Raw genomic sequence first — 25,694 nt, forward strand, 5'->3', positions numbered from 1 at the left:
CTTAATCACTGTGTATTATTTAGGTGACTAAACTAGGATTGATCCATGTTCTGACAATGTCTTAATCACTGTGTATTATTTAGGTGACTAAGCACGGATTGATTCATGTTCTGACAATGTCTTAATCACTGTGTATTTTTTAGGTGACTAAACTGGGATTGATCCATGTTCTGACAATGTCTTAATCACTGTGTATTATTTAAGTGACTAAACTAGGATTGATTCATGTTCTGACAATGTCTTAATCACTGTGCATTATTTAGGTTACTTAACTAGGATTGATTCATGTTCTGACAATGTCTTAATCACTGTGAATTATGTAGGTGACTAAACTAGGATTGATTCATGTTCTGACAATGTCTTAATCACTGTGTATTATTTAGGTGACTAAACAAGGATGGATTCATGTTCTGACAATGTGTTAATCACTGTGTATTATTTAGGTGACTAAACTAGGATTGATTCATGTTCTGACAATGTCTTAATCACTGTGTATTATTTAGGTGACTAAACTAGGATTGATTCATGTTCTGACCATGTCTTAATCACTGTGTATTTGTTAGGTGACTAAACTAGGATTGATTCATGTTCTGACAATGTCCTAATCCCTGTGTATTATTTGGGTAACTAAACTAGGATTGATCCATGTTCTGACAATGTCTTAATCACTGTGTATCATTTAGGTGACTAAACTAGGATTGATTCATGTTCTGACAATGTCTTAATCACTGTGTATTATTAAGCTGACTAAACTAGGATGTATTCATGTTCTGACAATGTCTTAATCACTGTTTATTATTTAGGTGACTAAACTAGGATGTATTCATGTTCTGACAATGTCTTAATCACTGTGTATTATTTAGGTGACTAAACTAGGATTGATTCATGTTCTGACAATGTCTTAATCACTGTGTATTATTTAGGTGACTAAACTAGGATTGATTCATGTTCTGACAATGTCTTTATCACTGTTTATTATTTAGGTGACTAAACTAGGATTGATTCATGTTCTGACAATGTCTTAATCACTGTATATTATGTAGGTGACTAAACTAGGATTGATTCATGTTCTGACAATGTCTTAATCACTGTTTATTATTTAGGTGACTAAACTAGTATTGATTCATGTTCTGACAATGTCTTAATCACTGTTTATTATTTAGGTGACTAAACTAGGATTGATTCATGTTCTGACAATGTCTTAATCACTGTGAATTATTTAGGTGACTAAACTAGGATTGATTCATGATCTGACAGTGTCTAAATCACTGTGTATTATTTAGGTGACTAAACTAGGATTGATTCATGTTCTTACAATGTGTTAATCACTGTGTATTATTTAGGTGACTAAACTAGGATTGATTCATGTTCTGACAATGTCTTAATCACTGTGTATTATTTAGGTGACTAAACTAGGATTGATCCATGTTGTGACAATGTCTTAATCACTGTGTATTATTTAGGTGACTAAACTAGGATTGATTCATGTTCTTACAATGTGTTAATCACTGTGTATTATTTAGGTGACTAAACTAGGATTGATTCATGTTCTGACAATGTCTTAATCACTGTGTATTATTTAGGTGACTAAACTAGGATTGATCCATGTTGTGACAATGTCTTAATCACTGTGTATTATTTAGGTGATTAAACTAGGATTGATTCATGTTCTGACAATGTCTTAATCACTGTGTATTTTTTAGGTGACTAAACTGGGATTGATCCATGTTCTGACAATGTCTTAATCACTGTGTATTATTTAGGTGACTAAACTAGGATTGATTCATGTTCTGACAATGTCTTAATCACTGTGCATTATTTAGGTTACTTAACTAGGATTGATTCATGTTCTGACAATGTCTTAATCACTGTGAATTATGTAGGTGACTAAACTAGGATTGATTCATGTTCTGACAATGTCTTAATCACTGTGTATTATTTAGGTGACTAAACTAGGATGGATTCATGTTCTGACAATGTGTTAATCACTGTGTATTATTTAGGTGACTAAACTAGGATTGATTCATGTTCTGACAATGTCTTAATCACTGTGTATTATTTAGGTGACTAAACTAGGATTGATTCATGTTCTGACCATGTCTTCATCACTGTGTATTTTTTAGGTGACTAAACTAGGATTGATTCATGTTCTGACAATGTCTGAATCACTGTGTATTATTTAGGTGACTACACTTGGATTGATCACTGTTCTGACAATGTCTTAATCACTGTGTATTATTTAGGTGACTAAAATTGGGATTGATCCATGTTCTGACAATGTCTTAATCACTGTGTATTATTTAGGTGACTAAACTGGGATGTATCCATATTTTGACAATGTCTTAATCACGGTGTATTATTTAGGTGACTAAACTAGGATTGATTCATGGTCTGACAATGTCTTAATCGCTGTATATTATTTAGGTGGCTAAACTAGGATTGATTCATGTTCTGACAATGTCTTAATCACTGTGTATTATTTAGGTGACTAAACTAGGATTGATTCATGTTCTGACAATGTCTTAATCACTGTGTATTATTTAGGTGACTAAACTGGGATTGATCCATGTTCTGACAATGTCTTAATCACTGTGTATTATTTAGGTGACTAAACTAGGATTGATTCATGTTCTGACAATGTCTTTATCACTGTGCATTATTTAGGTGACTTCACTAGGATTGATTCATGTTCTGACAATGTTCTTAATCACTGTGAATTATTTAGGTGACTAAACTAGGATTGATTCATGTTCTGACAATGTCTTTATCACTGTGTATTATTTAGGTGACTAAACTAGGATGGATTCATGTTCTGACAATGTGTTAATCACTGTGTATTATTTAGGTGACTAAACTAGGATTGATTCATGATCTGACAGTGTCTAAATCACTGTGTATTATTTAGGTGACTAAACTAGGATTGATTCATGTTCTTACAATGTGTTAATCACTGTGTATTATTTAGGTGACTAAACTAGGATTGATTCATGTTCTGACAATGTCTTAATCACTGTGTATTATTTAGGTGACTAAACTAGGATTGATCCATGTTCTGACAATGTCTTAATCACTGTGTATTATTTAGGTGACTAAACTAGGATTGATTCATGTTCTGACAATGTCTTAATCACTGTGTATTTTTTAGGTGACTAAACTGGGATTGATCCATGTTCTGACAATGTCTTAATCACTGTGTATTATTTAGGTGACTAAACTAGGATTGATTCATGTTCTGACAATGTCTTAATCACTGTGCATTATTTAGGTTACTTAACTAGGATTGATTCATGTTCTGACAATGTCTTAATCACTGTGAATTATGTAGGTGACTAAACTAGGATTGATTCATGTTCTGACAATGTCTTAATCACTGTGTATTATTTAGGTGACTAAACTAGGATGGATTCATGTTCTGACAATGTGTTAATCACTGTGTATTATTTAGGTGACTAAACAAGGATTGATTCATGTTCTGACAATGTCTTAATCACTGTGTATTATTTAGGTGACTAAACTAGGATTGATTCATGTTCTGACCATGTCTTCATCACTGTGTATTATTTAGGTGACTAAACTAGGATTGATTCATGTTCTGACAATGTCCTAATCCCTGTGTATTATTTGGGTGACTAAACTAGGATTGATGCATGTTCTGACAATGTCTTAATCACTGTGTATCATTTAGGTGACTAAACTAGGATTGATTCATGTTCTGACAATGTCTTAATCACTGTGTATTATTTAGTTGACTAAACTAGGATGTATTCATGTTCTGACAATGTCTTAATCACTGTTTATTATTTAGGTGACTAAACTAGGATGTATTCATGTTCTGACAATGTCTTAATCACTGTGTATTATTTAGGTGACTAAACTAGGATTGATTCATGTTCTGACAATGTCTTAATCACTGTGTATTATTTAGGTGACTAAACTAGGATTGATTCATGTTCTGACAATGTCTTAATCACTGTTTATTATTTAGGTGACTAAACTAGGATTGATTCATGTTCTGACAATGTCTTTATCACTGTATATTATGTAGGTGACTAAACTAGGATTGATTCATGTTCTGACAATGTCTTAATCACTGTGAATTATTTAGGTGACTAAACTAGGATTGATTCATGATCTGACAGTGTCTAAATCACTGTGTATTATTTAGGTGACTAAACTAGGATTGATTTATGTTCTTACAATGTTTTAATCACTGTGTATTATTTAGGTGACTAAACTAGGATTGATTCATGTTCTGACAATGTCTTAATCACTGTGTATTATTTAGGTGACTAAACTAGGATTGATCCATGTTCTGACAATGTCTTAATCACTGTGTATTTTTTAGGTGACTAAACTAGGATTGATTCATGTTCTGACAATGTCTTAATCACTGTGTATTTTTTTGGTGACTAAACTGGGATTGATCCATGTTCTGACAATGTCTTAATCACTGTGTATTATTTAGGTGACTAAAGTAGGATTGATTCATGTTCTGACAATGTCTTGATCACTGTGCATTATTTAGGTTACTTAACTAGGATTGATTCATGTTCTGACAATGTCTTAATCACTGTGAATTATGTAGGTGACTAAACTAGGATTGATTCATGTTCTGACAATGTCTTAATCACTGTGTATTATTTAGGTGACTAAACTAGGATGGATTCATGTTCTGACAATGTGTTAATCACTGTGTATTATTTAGGTGACTAAACTAGGATTGATTCATGTTCTGACAATGTCTTAATCACTGTGTATTATTTAGGTGACTAAACTAGGATTGATTCATGTTCTGACCATGTCTTCATCACTGTGTATTTTTTAGGTGACTAAACTAGGATTGATTCATGTTCTGACAATGTCCTAATCCTTGTGTATTATTTGGGTGACTAAACTAGGATTGATTCATGTTCTGACAATGTCTTAATCACTGTGTATCATTTAGGTGACTAAACTAGGATTGATTCATGTTCTGACAATGTCTTAATCACTGTGTATTATTTAGCTGACTAAACTAGGAATGTATTCATGTTCTGACAATGTCTTAATCACTGTTTATTATTTAGGTGACTAAACTAGGATGTATTCATGTTCTGACAATGTCTTAATCACTGTGTATTATTTAGGTGACTAAACTAGGATTGATTCATGTTCTGACAATGTCTTAATCACTGTGTATTATTTAGGTGACTAAACTAGGATTGATTCATGTTCTGACAATGTCTTTATCACTGTATATTATGTAGGTGACTAAACTAGGATTGATTCATGTTCTGACAATGTCTTAATCACTGTGTATTATTTAGGTGACTAAACTAGGATTGATTCATGTTCTGACCATGTCTTAATCACTGTGTATTTTTTAGGTGACTAAACTAGGATTGATTCATGTTCTGACAATGTCTTAATCACTGTGTATTTTTTGGTGACTAAACTGGGATTGATCCATGTTCTGACAATGTCTTAATCACTGTGTATTATTTAGGTGACTAAACTAGGATTGATTCATGTTCTGACAATGTCTTGATCACTGTGCATTATTTAGGTTACTTAACTAGGATTGATTCATGTTCTGACAATGTCTTAATCACTGTGAATTATGTAGGTGACTAAACTAGGATTGATTCATGTTCTGACAATGTCTTAATCACTGTGTATTATTTAGGTGACTAAACTAGGATGGATTCACGTTCTGACAATGTGTTAATCACTGTGTATTATTTAGGTGACTAAACTAGGATTGATTCATGTTCTGACAATGTCTTAATCACTGTGTATTATTTAGGTGACTAAACTAGGATTGATTCATGTTCTGACCATGTCTTCATCACTGTGTATTTTTTAGGTGACTAAACTAGGATTGATTCATGTTCTGACAATGTCCTAATCCTTGTGTATTATTTGGGTGACTAAACTAGGATTGATTCATGTTCTGACAATGTCTTAATCACTGTGTATCATTTAGGTGACTAAACTAGGATTGATTCATGTTCTGACAATGTCTTAATCACTGTGTATTATTTAGCTGACTAAACTAGGAATGTATTCATGTTCTGACAATGTCTTAATCACTGTTTATTATTTAGGTGACTAAACTAGGATGTATTCATGTTCTGACAATGTCTTAATCACTGTGTATTATTTAGGTGACTAAACTAGGATTGATTCATGTTCTGACAATGTCTTTATCCCTGTATATTATGTAGGTGACTAAACTAAGATTGATTCATGTTCTGACAATGTCTTAATCACTGTGAATTATTTAGGTGACTAAACTAGGATTGATTCATGATCTGACAGTGTCTACATCACTGTGTATTATTTAGGTGACTAAACTAGGATTGATTCATGTTCTTACAATGTGTTAATCACTGTGTAATATTTAGGTGACTAAACTAGGATTGATTCATGTTCTGACAATGTCTTAATCACTGTGTATTATTTAGGTGACTAAACTAGGATTGATCCATGTTCTGACAATGTCTTAATCACTGTGTATTATTTAGGTGACTAAACTAGGATTGATTCATGTTCTGACAATGTCTTAATCACTGTGTATTTTTTAGGTGACTAAACTGGGATTGATCCATGTTCTGACAATGTCTTAATCACTGTGTATTATTTAGGTGACTAAACTAGGATTGATTCATGTTCTGACAATGTCTTAATCACTGTGCATTATTTAGGTTACTTAACTAGGATTGATTCATGTTCTGACAATGTCTTAATCACTGTGAATTATGTAGGTGACTAAACTAGGATTGATTCATGTTCTGACAATGTCTTAATCACTGTGTATTATTTAGGTGACTAAACTAGGATGGATTCATGTTCTGACAATGTGTTAATCACTGTGTATTATTTAGGTGACTAAACTAGGATTGATTCATGTTCTGACAATGTCTTAATCACTGTGTATTATTTAGGTGACTAAACTAGGATTGATTCATGTTCTGACCATGTCTTCATCACTGTGTATTTTTTAGGTGACTAAACTAGGATTGATTCATGTTCTGACAATGTCCTAATCCCTGTGTATTATTTGGGTGACTAAACAAGGATTGATTCATGTTCTGACAATGTCTTAATCACTGTGTATCATTTAGGTGACTAAACTAGGATTGATTCATGTTCTGACAATGTCTTAATCACTGTGTATTATTTAGCTGACTAAACTAGGATGTATTCATGTTCTGACAATGTCTTAATCACTGTTTATTATTTAGGTGACTAAACTAGGATGTATTCATGTTCTGACAATGTCTTAATCACTGTGTATTATTTAGGTGACTAAACTAGGATTGATTCATGTTCTGACAATGTCTTAATCACTGTGTATTATTTAGGTGACTAAACAAGGATTGATTCATGTTCTGACAATGTCTTTATCACTGTTTATTATTTAGGTGACTAAACTAGGATTGATTCATGTTCTGACAATGTCTTAATCGCTGTATATTATGTAGGTGACTAAACTAGGATTGATTCATGTTCTGACAATGTCTTGATCACTGTGTATTATTTAGGTGACTAAACTAGGATTGATTCATGTTCTGACAATGTCTTAATCACTGTGTATTATTTAGGTGACTAAACTAGGATTGATTCATGTTCTGACAATGTCTTAATCACTGTGTAATCTTTAGGTGACTAGACTAGGATTGATTCATGTTCTGACAATGTCCTGATCACTGCGTATTATTTAGGTGACTAAACTAGTATTGATTCATGTTCTGACAATGTCTTAATCACTGTTTATTATTTAGGTGACTAAACTAGTATTGATTCATGTTCTGACAATGTCTTAATCACTGTTTATTATTTAGGTGACTAAACTAGGATTGATTCATGTTCTGACAATGTCTTAATCACTGTGAATTATTTAGGTGACTAAACTAGGATTGATTCATGATCTGACAATGTCTAAATCACTGTGTATTATTTAGGTGACTAAACTAGGATTGATTCATGTTCTGGCAATGTCTTAATCACTGTGTATTATTTAGGTGACTAAACTTGGATTGATCCATGTTCTGACAATGTCTTAATCACTGTGTATTATTTAGGTGACTAAACTAGGATTGATTCATGTTCTGACAATGTGTAAATCACTGTGTATTATTTAGGTGACTAAACTAGGATTGATTCATGTTCTGACAATGTCTTAATCACTGTGCATTATTTAGGTGACTAAACTAGGATTGATTCATGTTCTGACAATGTCTTAATCACTATGCATTATTTAGGTTACTAAACTAGGATTGATTCATGTTCTGACAATGTCTTAATCACTGTGCATTATTTAGGTGACTAAACTAGGATTGATTCATGTTCTGACAATGTCTTAATCACTGTGTATTATTTAGGTGACTAAACTAGGATTGATTCATGTTCTGACAATGTCTTAATCACTGTGTATTATTTAGGTGACGTAACTAGGATTGATTCATGTTCTGACAATGTCTTAATCACTGTGTATTATTTAGGTGACAAAACTTGGATTGATTCATGTTCTGACAATGTCTTAATCACTGTGTATTATTTAGGTGACTAAACTAGGATTGATTCATGTTCTGACAATGTCTTAATGACTGTATATTATTTAGGTGACTAATCACTGTGTATTATTTAGGTGACTAATGTCTTAATCACTGTATAGTATTGAGGTGACTAAACTAGGATTGATTCATGTTCTGACTTAATCACTGTGTATTATTTAGGTGACTAAACTAGGATTGATTCATGTTCTGACAATGTCTTTATCACCGTGTATAATTTAGGTGACTAAACTAGGATTGATCCATGTTCTGACCATGTCTTAATCACTGTGTATTATTTAGGTGACTAAACTAGGATTGATTCATGTTCTGACAATGTCTTAATCACTGTGTATTATTTAGGTGACTAAACTTGGATTGATTCATGTTCTGACAATGTCTTAATCACTGTGTATCATTTAGGTGACTAAACTAGGATTGATTCATGTTCTGACAATGTCTTAATCACTGTGTATTATTTAGGTGACTAAACTGGGATTGATCCATGTTCTGACAATGTCTTAATCACTGTGTATTATTTAGGTGACTAAACTAGGATTGATTCATGTTCTGACAATGTCTTAATCACTGTGCATCATTTAGGTGACTTAACTAGGATTGATTCATGTTCTGACAATGTCTTAATCACTGTGTATTATTTAGGTGACTAAACTAGGATTGATTCATGTTCTGACAATGTCTTAATCACTGTGTATTATTTAGGTGACTAAACTAGGATAGATTCATGTTGTGACAATGTGTTAATCACTGTGTATTATTTAGGTGACTAAACTAGGATTGATTCATGTTCTGACAATGTCTTAATCACTGTGTATTATTTAGGTGACTAAACTAGGATTGATTCATGTTCTGACTAAACTAGGATGTATTCATAGTCTGACAATGTCTTAATCACTGTTTATTATTTAGGTGACTAAACTAGGATGTATTCATGTTCCGACAATGTCTTAATCACTGTGTATTATTTAGGTGACTAAACTAGGATTGATTCATGTTCTGACAATGTCTTAATCACTGTGTATTATTTAGGTGACTAAACTAGGATTGATTCATGTTCTGACAATGTCTTAATCACTGTGTATTATTTAGGTGACTAAACTAGGATTGATTCATGTTCTGACAATGTCTTAATCACTGTGTATTATGTAGGTGACTAAACTAGGGTTGATTCATGTTCTGACAATGTCTTAATCACTGTGTATTATTTAGGTGACTAAACTAGGATTGATTCATGTTCTGACAATGTCTTAATCACTGTGTATTATTTAGGTGACTAAACTAGGATTGATTCATGTTCTGACAATGTCTTAAGCACTGTATATTATTTAGGTGACTAAACTAGGATTGATTCATGTTCTGACAATGTCCTCATCACTGTGTATTATTTAGGTGACTAAACTAGGATTGATTCATGTTCTGACAATGTCTTAATCACTGTATATTATTTAGGTGACTAATCACTGTGTATTATTTAGGTGACTAATGTCTTAATCACTGTATATTATTTAGGTGACTAAACTAGGATTGAATCATCTTCTGACTTAATCACTGTGTATTATTTATGTGACTAAACTAGGATTGATTCATGTTCTGACAATGTCTTAATCACTGTGACTTTTAGGTGACTAAACTAGGATTGATTCATGTTCTGACAATGTCTTAATCACTGTATATTTTTTAGGTGACTAAACTAGGATTGATTCATGTTCTGACAATGTCTTAATCACTGTATATTATTTAGGTGACTAAACTAGGATTGATTCATGTTCTGACAATGTCTTAATCACTGTGTATTATTTAGGTGACTAAACTAGGATTGATTCATGTTCTGACAATGTCTTAATCACTGTATATTATTTAGGTGACTAAACTAGGATTGATTCATGTTCTGACAATGTCTTAATCACTGTATATTAGTTAGGTGACTAAACTAGGATTGATTCATGTTCTGACAATGTCTTAATCACTGTGTATTATGTAGGTGACTAAACTAGGGTTGATTCATGTTCTGACAATGTCTTAATCACTGTGTATTATTTAGGTGACTAAACTAGGATTGATTCATGTTCTGACAATGTCTTAATCACTGTGTATTATTTAGGTGACTAAACTAGGATTGATTCATGTTCTGACAATGTCTTAAGCACTGTATATTATTTAGGTGACTAAACTAGGATTGATTCATGTTCTGACAATGTCCTCATCACTGTGTATTATTTAGGTGACTAAACTAGGATTGATTCATGTTCTGACAATGTCTTAATCACTGTATATTATTTAGGTGACTAATCACTGTGTATTATTTAGGTCACTTATGTATTAATCACTGTATATTATTTAGGTGACTAAACTAGGATTGAATCATCTTCTGACTTAATCACTGTGTATTATTTATGTGACTAAACTAGGATTGATTCATGTTCTGACAATGTCTTAATCACTGTGACTTTTAGGTGACTAAACTAGGATTGATTCATGTTCTGACAATGTCTTAATCACTGTATATTTTGTAGGTGACTAAACTAGGATTGATTCATGTTCTGACAATGTCTTAATCACTGTATATTATTTAGGTGACTAAACTAGGATTGATTCATGTTCTGACAATGTCTTAATCACTGTGTATTATTTAGGTGACTAAACTAGGATTGATTCATGTTCTGACAATGTCTTAATCACTGTATATTATTTAGGTGACTAAACTAGGATTGATTCATGTTCTGACAATGTCTTAATCACTGTATATTATTTAGGTGACTAAACTAGGATTGATTCATGTTCTGACAATGTCTTAATCACTGTGTATTATTTAGGTGACTAAACTAGGATTGATTCATGTTCTGACAATGTCTTAATCACTGTATAATGTTTAGGTTACTAAACTAGGATTTATCCATGGTCTAATAATGTCAATCACTGTGTAAGTATTGTTTTTTAATGTTAAATATAAAATATTTTTAAAAAATCGCGGTGTTTGTAAATAACAACACAATCGCAAAATGTCGAGGCAATCGGTTGTGTAGTTTTTTTTTATATTATCAGTTATGAACAAACATACATTTTACCGTTGTATTTACATAGATATATACCGTCAGGGGAAATAGACCATAGATCATCTAAAGGATATGTAAACGACTTACATTGTATTGTCTGGGGACTATTCCTGCGAGAAATAGAAAAGAGAAGCGCTGTTTAGGAATACGGTCTAAATTAATCAGTTTCGAGATCCGACAGCATGGGGTAAATGGTGTAAAAAGAACGTGTGAAAAGAACTTAGAGCTGCTGCGGTGAACACGTCCATCCAGCCAACCAAGTAAGAGACAGAATATCTAATTCCAAATTCGTACGTGGGCAGATTCATGTACATTTTTGGTTTCCAGGATTGTAAAGTGTTTCTCTTTTTACATAGTATGCGCAAGCCTTTTCTAGTCGCACACAAAAACACGCATTCACATCTCAAGCCTTATTTCTTGTCGTATACATACGCACACACAAACATACGTGCACACGTACACACACGTAGATATACTCACGTTCATGTACATACACCCACATTCACGTGCAGGCACACACACGCTAACGTACACACATGTACGCACACATATGCGCACACGTACGCACACATGGGCAACGTCACTTCCCCTTTGAAGGAAATCCACACATGCGCAAAAGACCACCGGAAACAACTATAAAAGCAAGAGCAATAAGCTGCTTCCTCCTCTTTTCAACTCACCTTCCGAGCTGAGTGGTCGATGAACCATTTTGCTCTTTCGGCACGCGCGCCGGCGCGCGCCTCACACCACCCGCTACTATGCGTGGGACAAGAGTTAACAGGCAGTACGTACACCTTATACGCTTTCTCTCTCCATGAACTGGATTGACATTCTCACTCTTTCTCTCTCTATATATACAACTTATGCCTGAGAATACCTTTGCGTAGCTGACTGCTAACATGGCGTGCAGCTTTACTGATGTCAACCCTCTATCTTTTTCTTTGTCTACACGCTGGACTGTCATTCCCATTTCCACTACATTGCTCACTCCTCTTTCCACGTGCGAACAAACGATGGTGACTCGAACATGAGATGAACACACATTTCCTTTTCCTTCTATACTACAAGTCCCGCAACAAACGATGGTGACACCCGAATGCGGACATGAACACGTGTTACACCTAAAACATTCCATTTTCAACAGTAAATAAACGACACGTTTATTTTATCCAGCAATTGAGTTTTTGTTTCCTTCATTCCATTCGTTTCATTATTTTCTTTTGTAACGGGATTAGGATTTATATATCCTAGTCCTCTACAAGTACAATTCAGAGGGCTTGGCCTTTTGGCTAGAAACGAAGTGTAGTATCTATTCTGATACTACACTTCGCCTTTTCTGTTCTGGATCAGTGAAGGAGAAATCCTTCTAGACTGAGGCAACTATTACTTTTGTTTCTATCCAGAATAACCCCGTTGGGGTGGGGAGGCGAATGTTCCCACATATTAAAAACTTGCCTTGTGTTGAACTCTGTCCCCGTGGAGAGGCAAGTAAATAGGAAGTATGTGTTGAAAAATATTTGATGAATTTCAAAAAAGTATGGAAGACAAAAAGGAAATAATTAGAGTTTTTTATTTTGAATTTGTTTTTTACTATTTTTCGTCTGACATGCATTAATTCTATTTACTGTTTGCATAAATGATTTTAAAAAAGTTTCAGGAATTTTTAGATGAGGATTAAAAAATTGTACCATTTGTATCATTCAAACTACTATTCTCATCCTGGTAATATTACCAACGTAATCTTTGTTGCGGACCAGGATATAATAATACCCTAACTCGCTACAAGAAAATAATGAAACGAATGGAATTGGAGGAAACAAAAACTCAATTGATGGATAAGATAAACGTTAATGTTTTAGATATAGCACGTGTTCACGTCCGCGCGGGTGTAACCATCGTTTGTAGAGGACTGGTATTGTAGAAGGAAAAAGGAAATGTGTGTTCATCTCACGTTCGGGTCACTATCGTTTGTTCGCGTGGGGAAAAGAAGTGAGTGATGTAGTGGAAAATGGGAACGATAGTCCAGCATGTAGACAAAGAAGAGGATAGAGAGTTGACATCAGTTAGCAGTCAGCTACACGAAGGTGTTCTCGACCAGTAGTAGATAGAGAGAGAAAGAGTGTGAATGTGTACGTGCAGTCTGTTAGCTTTTTGCCCCACATGGTAGTAAATGGTGTGAAGCACGCGGTCGGTTTATAGACCGACCAGCTCGAAAGCTGGGCCGAAAAGGAGGAGCCGCTTATTGCTTTTTCTTTTATACTCGTTTCCGGAGTATCTTTTGCGCATGTGTGGATTTCCTTTGAAAGAGGAAGTGACGTCGTCCATGTGTGCGTGTGTGAGTACATGTGTGTACGTTAGCGTGTGTGTATATATACACGTGAATGTGAGTGTATGTACGCGAACGTGAATATATGTACGTGTGTGGACGTGGGCACGTATGTTTGTGTGCACGTATGTATGCGACAAGTAATATAGCTTGAAATGTGAACTTGTTTTTGTGTGAGACTTGAAAAGGCTCGCGCATCTTTGACCTTTTTTAGTTTTGTTTTTAGTTCGAACATCTGCATGGTTATAAAGAACTGGATACGTTTATTTATCACTGTTATAATCAAAATAGGAGCCAGGGGTTAAGGCTGTTTACTGCACGTAATAGACTGAACATACGAAAACAAACTTTTAGTGCGTGTATCATAAGGTATTGGAATGGAATCAATCAAGACTATGTAGACAAATATGTGAAGAAAGGGATAGTCGCCCTGCCCTTCATCTCTCACCGATCCTTACTAAGGTAAAGGAGTTAGGTAAATTTAGACGTATCTTTATCAGACTTGAAAACCTTTATGTCCGTCCGGATTCCTAAGTTCGACTGGTTTACAAATTCATGACGACGAACTTGAAAAAGTCGGAGGTTACACCGATCGAAACGTTGATACTATAACAAGATAAGAATACTAGTCCGAATAAGCAAAATAATATGAATACATTAAATTGCAAGTCTTTTTTCTCAATTTGTGCATTATTGGAGCGATTGTTTATCATTTTTGCTGCTAAACTTTCAAACTAGATTATTCATGACTGACATTTTATTTAATATCATGCCCAGGCAACATCAGTTTACCCTGCTGGTAAAATAGATAAAGAATGAAATACGGGTAAACCAAACATACCTAAATTGATGGGTAGCAGAGAAAGCAATTGCAAAGCGAATTCAGTTGGTTGGGTTTCTTTAACGCCACCGTCAAAGAAAATATGTGATTCAAAATGACGAAGGCTTCCATGTTGGGCGGCATTTACGCGGTTGATGGATTGCAAGAGTTGAGTCATTTCCACGTCAGACTGGAATCAAAAGAGAAACAAAAATATATTAAGCTATTGACCTGCTTCTCAGTGTAGCGAGGTTCGATGTGAATCAGTTTAGATCTTGTGCCTCGCTACTCATTGAAGAAAGCAAGAAAAATATTTTTAAAAAAATAGTATGAAAAGTCATGGGCAACACACACTTGAACTACTTTTGTGATTCCTCAAGTATGTCCAAGGATGGAGTACTGCTGCCACATCTGGACAGGAGCTGCTAAAAACAGCCTATCCTGCCTTGACAGAGTACAAAATAGACTTTGTGGCTTAGTGGGGGATGCCCTTTTCTCTTCCCTGCAATCTCTCTCCCACAGAAGAGACGTAGTGAGCCTGTTTTTGTTTTATCGCTACTTCCATGGAAGGTGCTCATCTGAGCTCCAACTCCTGGTCCTCCCTCGCCAGTCTTTCAGGATAAACACCCGTCTAGCTGAAACCACTGTCAAAAATTTTCTGCACTCTTTAGCTGTGCCAAAATCAAAACGTAGATTCCATGAACAAAGCTTCTTTCTTAGAAGTGCACGCCAGTGGAACTCTCTTTCGTCTGCCTGTTTCCCACCTGACTACAACTTGGATGTCTTCAAGTCTAACATAAACAAATTCCTGATGAACCGTCCCCTTAAGTAAGACACTTTATCAAATCTCCAATAGTAACGATTACTTAATATCCCATTGATTACTGTACACGCAATAACCCTTATCCCCGAGTGGCTTCCGGGCCTTGATAAGTGGTGACTTCTATGTAAACAAAAGGCATGCGTCTGGTTAAACTTCGTCGAGGCACACATTCAAACCATTGACTCTTTTTTGGCATATGTACGAAATACAAGATAAATGCCACTGTGGAACGCATTGTGGAATGGTGGACATTTATCTGTGTGTTTCTATGTAGAAGTAGAAATATAAAGGAAATGATATTTTTAATGACATGAAAGCATTTCATCATCGCGATTATTAATAAAACGTTGTTTGTTTTTATTATTGCAACCCGCATTTTATCTGTTTTGGGGGGGAGTGGGGAAGAGGAGAGGTCAGGAGAAGAGTTTTTTTTACAAGTATGTCATCACGCGAAGGGTTAATGGATGTCAGTTGGACGGTGAGACAACACTGTGGTGATTGATAATGGTAGAAATTGGATAGAATTTGATAATTTAAAACGACGGCTCAACATTAGACTTGAAAATGCCCATGTTGTAGTCAGCTGGGAAGCAGACTCGCAGTACAGAGTTTTACAGGCGGGTAATTCTAGGAAACAAAAGAGACTATCAATTCCATAGAAAGATTCTCAAATTCGACAGGGTGAACCTAAAGAAGGTTGAAGATTATATCGGCCGAAACCTAGTGAAAATATAACACTAAAGATGAGAACAATTGTGCGAATAATCTAAATAATATAAACAAGTACTTTATTTGTTGTTTATTTTAGAGATTTCTGAACTACTGGCCCGGAACCAGATCCGACTCGCCAGATTTTTTGATCCGTCCTTTGTAGCTTTTATAGAAGACATAAAAATATTCATGAATTATTTTTAAAATGGAAATGCGTAAAAATGGGGTAATGGTTTTTCTTTTGGTTCCGAAAATACTTTTTAAAAATGAGGTTTTGGAAAACGATTTTTACTAAAAAAAAAAAAAAAGATTATTAAACATGTTCAGGTAATTTTTTTTTTAATTTTGGCCCACGTAGCTCTAAAAAGTCAGCAACGTAGCGCCTTATTCGAAACCTTTGGTGACCCCTGTTTTAGACGAATAAATTGTGACCAAGAGGAAAAGATCAAAATACATTTGTTAATTCTTCACGATTTCCAATAAAAGTACATTTGTAGCTTTTGACGTATGTGATGATCAATTCAGTTAAAGTTGTCGGCGCAATGCGACCAGACTGTTTATGGAAACACCTTCTGCTTTTGAAAATACGTGTCAAAATCCATTATGTATTTAGGCCGAGTGCTGGTTCATCGCATTTGATGCAATGGGATTGAAGATAAGGTTCGGATGTTTGTCATGAATAAGGTGTGTGCTCAACTTGAAGAATCGATAAAGGATGCGTGAAAACTAAATGGCATAAATGTCAGTTTGGCTGATCCGAAATTCAGATGTGATCAGAAAAGTCCAAGTTTATTCTAATGAGTTGAAATACGAATAATTTTTGGATAAACAACACATCGGAATAGAACTAAAATCACGCTAGACCACGATTCCCGTAAGATTACCAAAGTTAAAAGAGTTTGTTTTTTTACAAGAGAGTTATGTACTGTACACACAATAACCCTTATCCCCGAGTGGCTCCCGGGCCTTGATGTGGTGACCACCTTGTAAAAAAAAAAAAGCTCGAAGGCCACTCAAGGATAAGGGTTAATGAGTGCATGGTGGTGTCCACAACTCATTAATAGTTAGTGGTGGAAATTGGGTTTAATTTGATTATTTAAGTGGACGGCTCAACAAGAACTTGTTTACACTGGACTTGAAGATGACCATATTGTAGTCAGCTGAAAAGCAAGCCGGCAGAACAGACTTCTACAGTCGGGGACTTTTAGGAAAGAAGTTTGCTTATGGAATTTGCATTTAAGTTTAGGAACGTAGTGGAAGAAATTGTTGATAGTGGCTGTAGCTAGATTGTGAAAATTTGGCAGAAGGTGACCACAGATGCAAGCTCAGCTGAGCACATGAGCACATGTCATGAAAATAAATGTGGGAAAGAGGTTTCAAGGATTTGCTGAATGTCTCCCATTTCAGGTAAGGACTGAAGGTCAGACCAAGAAGCTTGTCAAAGCAGGGAGCTTCTTTGAGATGAGAGCCATTCATATTAATGGATGCCAAGTGGGGATCAGAGCCTTTATAGTGAAAAGATAAGCGCTTGGTTTTTTAAGCGTTTAAATTAACCATCCACCTTTTGCCCCATTGCACTACGTGCTCAAGATCAGCGGAGAGAGACTCAGAGAGATCTTGATTGTTATTGACCTTTGAAGTGTTTTTCTTTTTTGTAACGGAATCACCTAAGGCCCAGAGGCCACTCAAGGATAAGGGTTAATTAGTGTAGTAATCGTTAGCAGTGGAAATTTGGTCTTGGTTAATAGTTAAATGGGTGATCATTTATAAATGTAATGTTATGAAACAATGCGTTAGCGTTTTTATGTAGTGGCATTGCATATCGAAGACCTGTGACCAATCTGGAATTTACAAAAATATATTGTATCGTTCATTGTGGTCTATGCTGACCAGACACTGGCTGACGATAAAATATCACTTTTAGATTGCAGAACACGTTATAAAATAATACTCCATACTGTACAATATGTGGGCATATAGTGTGAATACAAATAAGCAATGAAGGTATACAGGTTGGACGTCAACTTTTCACATCATTCTTTGCTTCGCTTTTATTTGAAGACGTATGATTACAAACTACATACGAAAAAACGTTACTTTGTATGAGTATGTTGCATAGAACAGCCAACCAAGGACAAGTTGGTTTCATTCTCTGATTCGAACCTCAGACGACGACAACAACGCATCTGATCTGCTGTATAAACTCCGACACTTTGTTATAAGTACGGCACAATCACGTTGACACACAGGTTCTCGCCAGATCACCAAAGTTAAGCAACGTTGACCCTGGCCAGTACCAGATGGGTGACCATTTGGAAAGGCTAGGCGCTGTATGTACCTTCTGGGAAGTTGGGCGTGGGTTCAGCACCCTCACCCTGTAAAAAGAACTCCTTGCTACAAAAACATCTACAAAAGTTGTAGATGGCCTATGCCCCCCAGGGGCTCAAGGCTATGGATGGATGGACTTCGTTATAAGATGCACCAGCTTGAAAAAGGAACTTATTAAAGAGACAACACTTTTTCACGATTCACCGTTCGCAGGTTTACTTATATCTCCAGAAGCATAAAGAAATGTATCATGGTTTTTAAGTACCCTCTCTGCACATGTGTTTGGGGAAAGAGGCGTGCCTTCCAGTCATGACACATATAGTTAGGACAATATCCAGCAGAAAAGAGATGGAAAAGGATAGATAGATAGATAGATAGATAGAAGCGGAAATGACTTTATATCTTTTATGGTTCTTACGCCATTTCCTAAATCTCATTAGTCAATAATGACTGTCTTCCAACCTATTGCAGCAGTTGCTGAGATGAACAGTATCCATAGTAGAGAGAATAAAAGCGCCACCTCTTCCTTATATAACAAGTGTCATATTATGAGTTAGGGCCTCAAAGAGCGATCCATAAAAAACTAAAACGCTAAAAGTGGTCATAACAATGGTCAGAAATTATTCATCAAGGCACACAAAGGTGGTAGGATGAATATCAAAAGCAGGCTTGATAGTTAGTCAAGACTTGCCGAGTGAGACAAACGAACCGGACATAGGATTTCCGATCCTGAAGTAAATATATTTACAAGTTTTGAGATAGTTTACGCCAGTTTTTAGTTGACTACAATTGATGACAGTTTTCATCTCAGAGAAGATCGGGCAGAACTTTAGCGAATGATGAGATGAACTGGTTACTGCCAAAGATGTTTCGACAGACAGCTATCGACATAGAACGTTTGAGAGTGGTTTATCATACACACTCAGAGCATAACTGATTTATACACAATGTATTGAGTTTGTAGTGTTTTGTTTTTTTATACTTGTAAATCAGTGCGCACACCCTCAGTTGTCACCAAGATGACATGGTCAGTCTAGAAGATAATGGAGAAAAAACCAGGGCACATACAGGGTGGAACGATGAAGTTGTTGTCCTGAAGAAAACAACACTACAGCTTTATTTTTAAACTTTTATCGGAAAAATCAATGTGGTAAATCTGACATCTATTCAATGTAGCCGCATTCAGCCTCAATCACTGCCTCAATATGGGTCCAGAACTGGGAGCATGCCTTTTCCACAAGCGCCGATGGAAGTTCAGCAAATACTCGGCGGATGGTGGCTATCAGGCTGGCTTTGGTGTTGTGGGGGTCATATTGGTGATGTTTTCGACGTACGACCAAAAGAAGTCCAATGGGTTCAGATCGGGGGAGGAGGGAGGGGCCAGTGAGAAAAGGCTACAAAGTCATAACACTCCTTCTGAAGCCAAGCCTGGGTCTCTTTGGACTTGTGGGCTGGTGCCGAGTCCTTCTGCCACACCCAGGGTCTTTCAGCAGCACGAGAAGATCATCACCACACTCTTTAACACATCCAGGTACACTTTGGTGTTTACTTTGAAGGCAACTTCGAAGATGTGAGGTGGCATGATGTGGCCCTCACTTAAAACCACACCAAAGGCCATAATCGTGACCGGAAACTTGTTTTCATCACCCTAGGCACATCTCTATTATTTTTGGCAATTCAGTGATGCATTTTGAGGGTGCTGGCGATGGTCCTCTTGTCATAACTTGAATCGGTAGAGTATGAGTTGTACAGCAGTGCATCTGATCTCGCTCGTTGAACATTGCATCACTTTCAGACATGATAGAAGGCGCCTATTGCTTTTGGGATTTGTACACAAGCGCCAACTAGTAGATGGTCTGCAACATAAAAAGAAAACTGGTTTTCATCAGACAGAAATTGAATCATGTTTTTTTTTCTAGAGCGACAATTTCATCGTTTCAACCTATATAAGCATTGGAGGCATGTGGACAGGTTTCTTTTATTATAAAGAATCGGGTTCCCCACAAAAGGACACTCTGGATTTGAAACAAAAATACACATATATTCCCGTCTGCATTTATTCACGAGTCCAGACACCTCAAGCTATAAGCAAGAAACCAATCTTTTGTTTTAAAGCAAGAGGAAATGCCTAAAAGGATGATCTCTCGATGCAGAACAAATACTACAGTTTAATCCATATTTTTGTTTGTAAAAAAAGAAACAAAAGAATCAAAAACAAAACGTGATTAAAGAATTGGTCAGACGTTTATGGCGCCTTTTCCTATACAAAAATTATTGATATTATTATTAATCATTTTAGAAATAAGGTCTATGTGTATATGTTTGTGTGAAAATATTTAACCGATAAACTCTTAAACTATTTGTCACATAATACTGAAAATAATAACAGAAAATAATAATCATACACCAAGGATGGTTTATAATAAGTAAAATCTTTGTTTGGATGAATAACGCGTACAGAAATATGTGGGCAAGTTTGAATGCAAAAATGTTCATTTCGACTTGCCGATATATTTCTATTACTTTTGTGCATATGCAAATTCATTCATAGCTTGAAATAGTTCAATTTTAAAATCTTTTTTATCTATCTGTCGATAGCTCAAACAATAGGAAACATGAATGCTTGGGTTTCGATTCTAGCTAATGGCAACCAAATCATTCTTTTTAACTTTTGAAATCATTGCAATACATTAGGTACAATATAATGTTAAATAGAGAATTGGCTCTGTAATAATAAATACAAAATTTTACATAAATTAAAATATATTTAAGCATATTTTATGACCAGGCAAGACCAAGCGCCCCCACTAGTTTTTTAATAATACAATAATATAATTTTTTTTAAATAACATTATTTTTTAAATAATATAATATATTTTTTTTTAATAAAATGATATAAACTTTTAATAAAATAATAAAATACTTCTTTTGAATAAAAAAATGTAATTTTAAAAATAAAATAATATAACTTTTTAATAGAATAATAAAATAGGGTTTTTTTTAACAAAATAATGTCATTTTTTAAATGAAATAATAAAATAGATTTTTTAATAAAATAATATAATTATTTTTTAATAGAATAATATAATTTCGGGAGGAAAGAGGGGGGGTAATGCACGTATTCATTTGGCAAGAATATGAAATTGAAAAAAAAGAGTGAGCGAAACCTCGCGGTACATTGTGGTGCAGATGTAGATCTGTGTCCGCCTGGCTCGCTCCCGGAAGTCCACGTTCATTTCAACAGGATCACGTCGACGAGACAAAACCAACCATTCTTCGAGGAGGACGCCATTAAAACCAGGAAGCCAGAATATCTAGTTAAAGAAATGAAGAAATTGAAATAAAACGTACAGGATGATTGTATTATTTTCAAGAATTTGTAATTTAATACTGAAAAAAAATTCTTACAAGACATGAATATGGTACGTGAGTGAATAGCATATGATTTTAGTTAGAATTCAACTAACTCGTGGTCCGCTCGTACAATACGCTTAAACATGATATTTTAATTCATGCAGATTACGTATGTATTTAAAAAAAATTTTTTAATTACATTTTCACCCCAAACAAGACACATTGCTACTTTGGTGTAGGGGGCTACTATTAGGGGCACTATGTTGGGATTTGGGCAGCAAGATGTCGGTTCACATTACACTTGAACTTGTGCATGTCAGTACAGTTGGGGAAGCAGGGACCTGGAATGGAATTCCAGAGTCTAGTGGTTCTGGGGAAGAAACTACTGGAGTAGAAAGATCTTTTACATATAGGGATCTCTACTGCGTGGGGGTGGGATTTAGCTGCCTGTCGGGTTTGTCGAGGGTGTCTACGTCATGGTGGCACAAGTGTCTGCAGTTCGTCAGAGCATTCACCATTAAAATACTTGTAGAACAGGCAGAGGGATGCAACGTTTCGTCGATGGGACAGAGGCTGACGCTTAGATGACAGTTCAGGAACTATCAGATTGGCGACTCTCTTTTGAACCTTGTCTAGGAGCGAGAGACTAGTAGCAGATGCACCAGTCCAAATATGACAGCAATACTCCATACATGGGCGAATGGTGGCCTTATAGAGGTACTTTCAGGTGTCAGTAGCTTTCTAGCACGGTAGAGAGTGCCTACCTTCTTCGCAGCGGCCCTGGCAATGTTTTCAATGTAATTGTTCCAACTCATGTTTCCTGTGAACGTTAGGCCATGCAGTTTGAAAGATGTACTCTCAGATAGGGAGTCACTGGCCATTGCTATTGGTGGCAGAGAAGGTTTCTTGTAATTATTGAAGGAAACCATCCTCTATTGAATATTATAGATTACGACAAATAATTTGCCCGGTGAACTATATCGCAAAAAATTAAAAAAATAATAATGATAATGTCGTTCACCAAATTCCGTCTGTGTTTGTTTACAATATCACGTCAGCTGATATTTGGGTTTGATGATGAATGCCCTGGAAAAGTCACTTCTGATTAACGTTTAGTTTTAAAATATGCAAACGAAGAAATGATTTGCGGTGATTTTAAATGGTATCTTCTTCTTTTGTCGTAAATTAAACTCATTAATAAGAAAAAATTAAAATAAAATGGTGAGGTATGCACGGGCTTGAACGGGGGATCATTCGATCTGTAGTCGAATGCTCTGCCACTGAGCTATATCTCCAGATTATAATAAATCTGTTTTATTAAGAAGAAATGATTTGCTAAAATTTTATTATCTCCCTTGGTCGGTGTAATGCAAAATATTCTCCTGTAAAAATTCTTCTTTTTTATCTGTAAGACAGAAAAAGCTTTTAAGATCGGAATTTTTTCGATTTTCGCTACTTATCAGATTAATTGCTGTACAAAATATATCTAAGAACACTGCCAGACATATAAATTAGCTTTGTGTGAAATTTTAAAAAGATTTTGGAACCTACACACACACACACACACACAAAGTGACTTTTATATAAGAGTAAAGATAGAGATAGTGTAGGCAGAAGGGGAATTGACTTGTCTCAATATGTTAAGGCCTTGGGGACTTTTGGAGCTAAATAGGGGGGGGGGGCAAATCATGGACTTTTCTTTTTTTTTCATAGTGCAGAACTCAAATTTACATATGTTAAGGCCTAAAACTGCACCGTTTGTTCATTTTCACCAGGATTTGACGTCTTGAGCATCAATCTGTTTCTTTCCCTCTTGACTGCAGTATGTTGCTGGTTCTATCAAGTTCCAGAAAATCTGAGAAGCCACAAATTGCATGTAAAGGGACAGTTAGAATCTTAAAAAGATATCTCGGTTGGAAATGTATGAGATAGTGAGTGAATGTTTGGCATCTAGCAGGATGCCTCATCTTCAACTGAAACAAAATAATATTTTGAAAGTTTGAAAGAAAAAAAATCCAAAACTCAAATGCAATCTTTAAAAGTATACTTTTCATACAACAATAATCATTCTTTTCACTATAGTGTACGCCATGTTTTAAAATTTCTATTAATGAAGTTTCTTTTGAGTCTATTAATAAAGAATTTCGGCCTTTTCCATTTCGTTGCTCTTTCATGGCTTGCTACAAAACAAATAAGCAGAAATTTAATCGGCTGATTGGAAAGTGTAACTCTCAATTATTAAGTGATCGAATGACTAAAATAAAATTCTTACAAGAAATGAATAGGATTTCTTGTTGCAATCACTGACGACACAGCACGCCTTGTTCTTTATCTGCTCCCATCCCCAGCATCAACGATATGTTTTACTCATTTCTTCTTCTGGACAATGTGTTTTTTTACTTTGTCATGCAACGTGACATTTCATGTCCTATTTTTATGAACTTATTCTATTTTCCTACACTAGTTTGTTGCTATTGCTTTTACTTTCTCGTCATTTTTTCTATTTCAGTTTTTACTTTTTGTCTTTAAACAAATATACCTGTGAATTATGTACTAGTCTTCAGAGGCGTTATTTTTTAGAATAGTTTATCTGACTGTGAAGCGTAGGTGCGTGCAATGACTGTATATTAGGTGTGTTTCTATATACATTCTAGCTTCATAATTACAATTGTAGGTTGTTATGTATGTTAATTAACTATGACATTACAAACCTTAAAGTAAAAGTCAAATTTTCTATACAAAGAGGTATGCAGTTGGTAAGAAGTGGACACTGAGTAGTACATAGGCCTACCAATTGTGGCATGTTTTTGATGATTTCTAGATCAAAGTAAGGTTTATTCTCTTAATGTTAGGAATTCATTTTTAAGTCAGACAGGATATAATTAAGCTGCATTATTTAACTTTTGTTGCGGATTTTTGGAGCAAAAATTAAACATGGCTACATTTTCTCCTAGGCAACGTTTTTTTTTAAGCCATCCAAATATGTTTTGCTATATTTGCTGGGAATATACGTTGCAATCCAACAGGAAAAGGATCAGGGAATTTGTGAAGTGTGTTTATCTTGCTAACTTCAAACTAACGTTGGGTGATCAAGATAAGGGATGAGCACCCCATATTGTATGCAAGCAATGTGTTGAGCATCTTTGACAGTGGACAAAAAAGATAGAAAGACACTTTGGTATTTTAATGGTTTGAACCAAAAAACCATGGTTTGATGACTGTCATTTCTGTGCAGTAAAACCGAAGGGAATAAACAGGAAGAACAGGAATTCATTGGTTTATCCAAACCTCAAGTCTGCAATTAGACAAATTCCACACTGCAACGAAATTCCTGTTCCAGTGTTTAAAGGCTTGTCCGAATTGGAATTGAAGAAGACCAAGCCTTTGTTTTGTCCACTTACAGTAGTGAAGCCATTGTTTCTGTCACTACACGAGGGAGAGAGCGTAAAAAAAAAATGTATATATATATATATATATATATATATATATATATATATACATATATATATATATATATATACATATCTATATATATATGTTTTCACATGTGACGACACAGTCCTTAACAAATTCATCCATGCAATTCTGAATACCACCACCAAATCGACATGCCATGCCACAAACAAATACCGTTGAATCGACACACATGTTCCCAGGCAGAACCAAACAATCTCGCCGAATCGACATGCCACAATACATGTTATTAAAGAAGTGCATTTCA

The 25,694-nt window shown here is 35.2% G+C and overlaps 1 protein-coding gene across 1 annotated transcript in view; it reads right to left on the reverse strand.

The window, feature by feature from the left end:
* The window catches only part of LOC145241301 (uncharacterized), a 262,494-nt gene that overhangs the window by 221,127 nt on the left and 15,673 nt on the right, over positions 1 to 25,694 (reverse strand). Inside the window, exons 2-3 of the mRNA XM_080104065.1 lie at positions 21,787 to 21,933; positions 14,779 to 14,947 (exon numbers count right to left, since the gene is read on the reverse strand). Of these exons, the coding sequence (XP_079960191.1) occupies positions 14,779 to 14,947; positions 21,787 to 21,933 (316 nt within the window). The remainder of the gene's footprint in view (positions 1 to 14,778; positions 14,948 to 21,786; positions 21,934 to 25,694) is intronic.

The sequence above is a fragment of the Euprymna scolopes genome, chromosome 2, assembly GCF_053919585.1.
Source record: "Euprymna scolopes isolate OS-2025 chromosome 2, ASM5391958v1, whole genome shotgun sequence".
NCBI classification, from domain to species: domain Eukaryota; kingdom Metazoa; phylum Mollusca; class Cephalopoda; order Sepiida; family Sepiolidae; genus Euprymna; species Euprymna scolopes.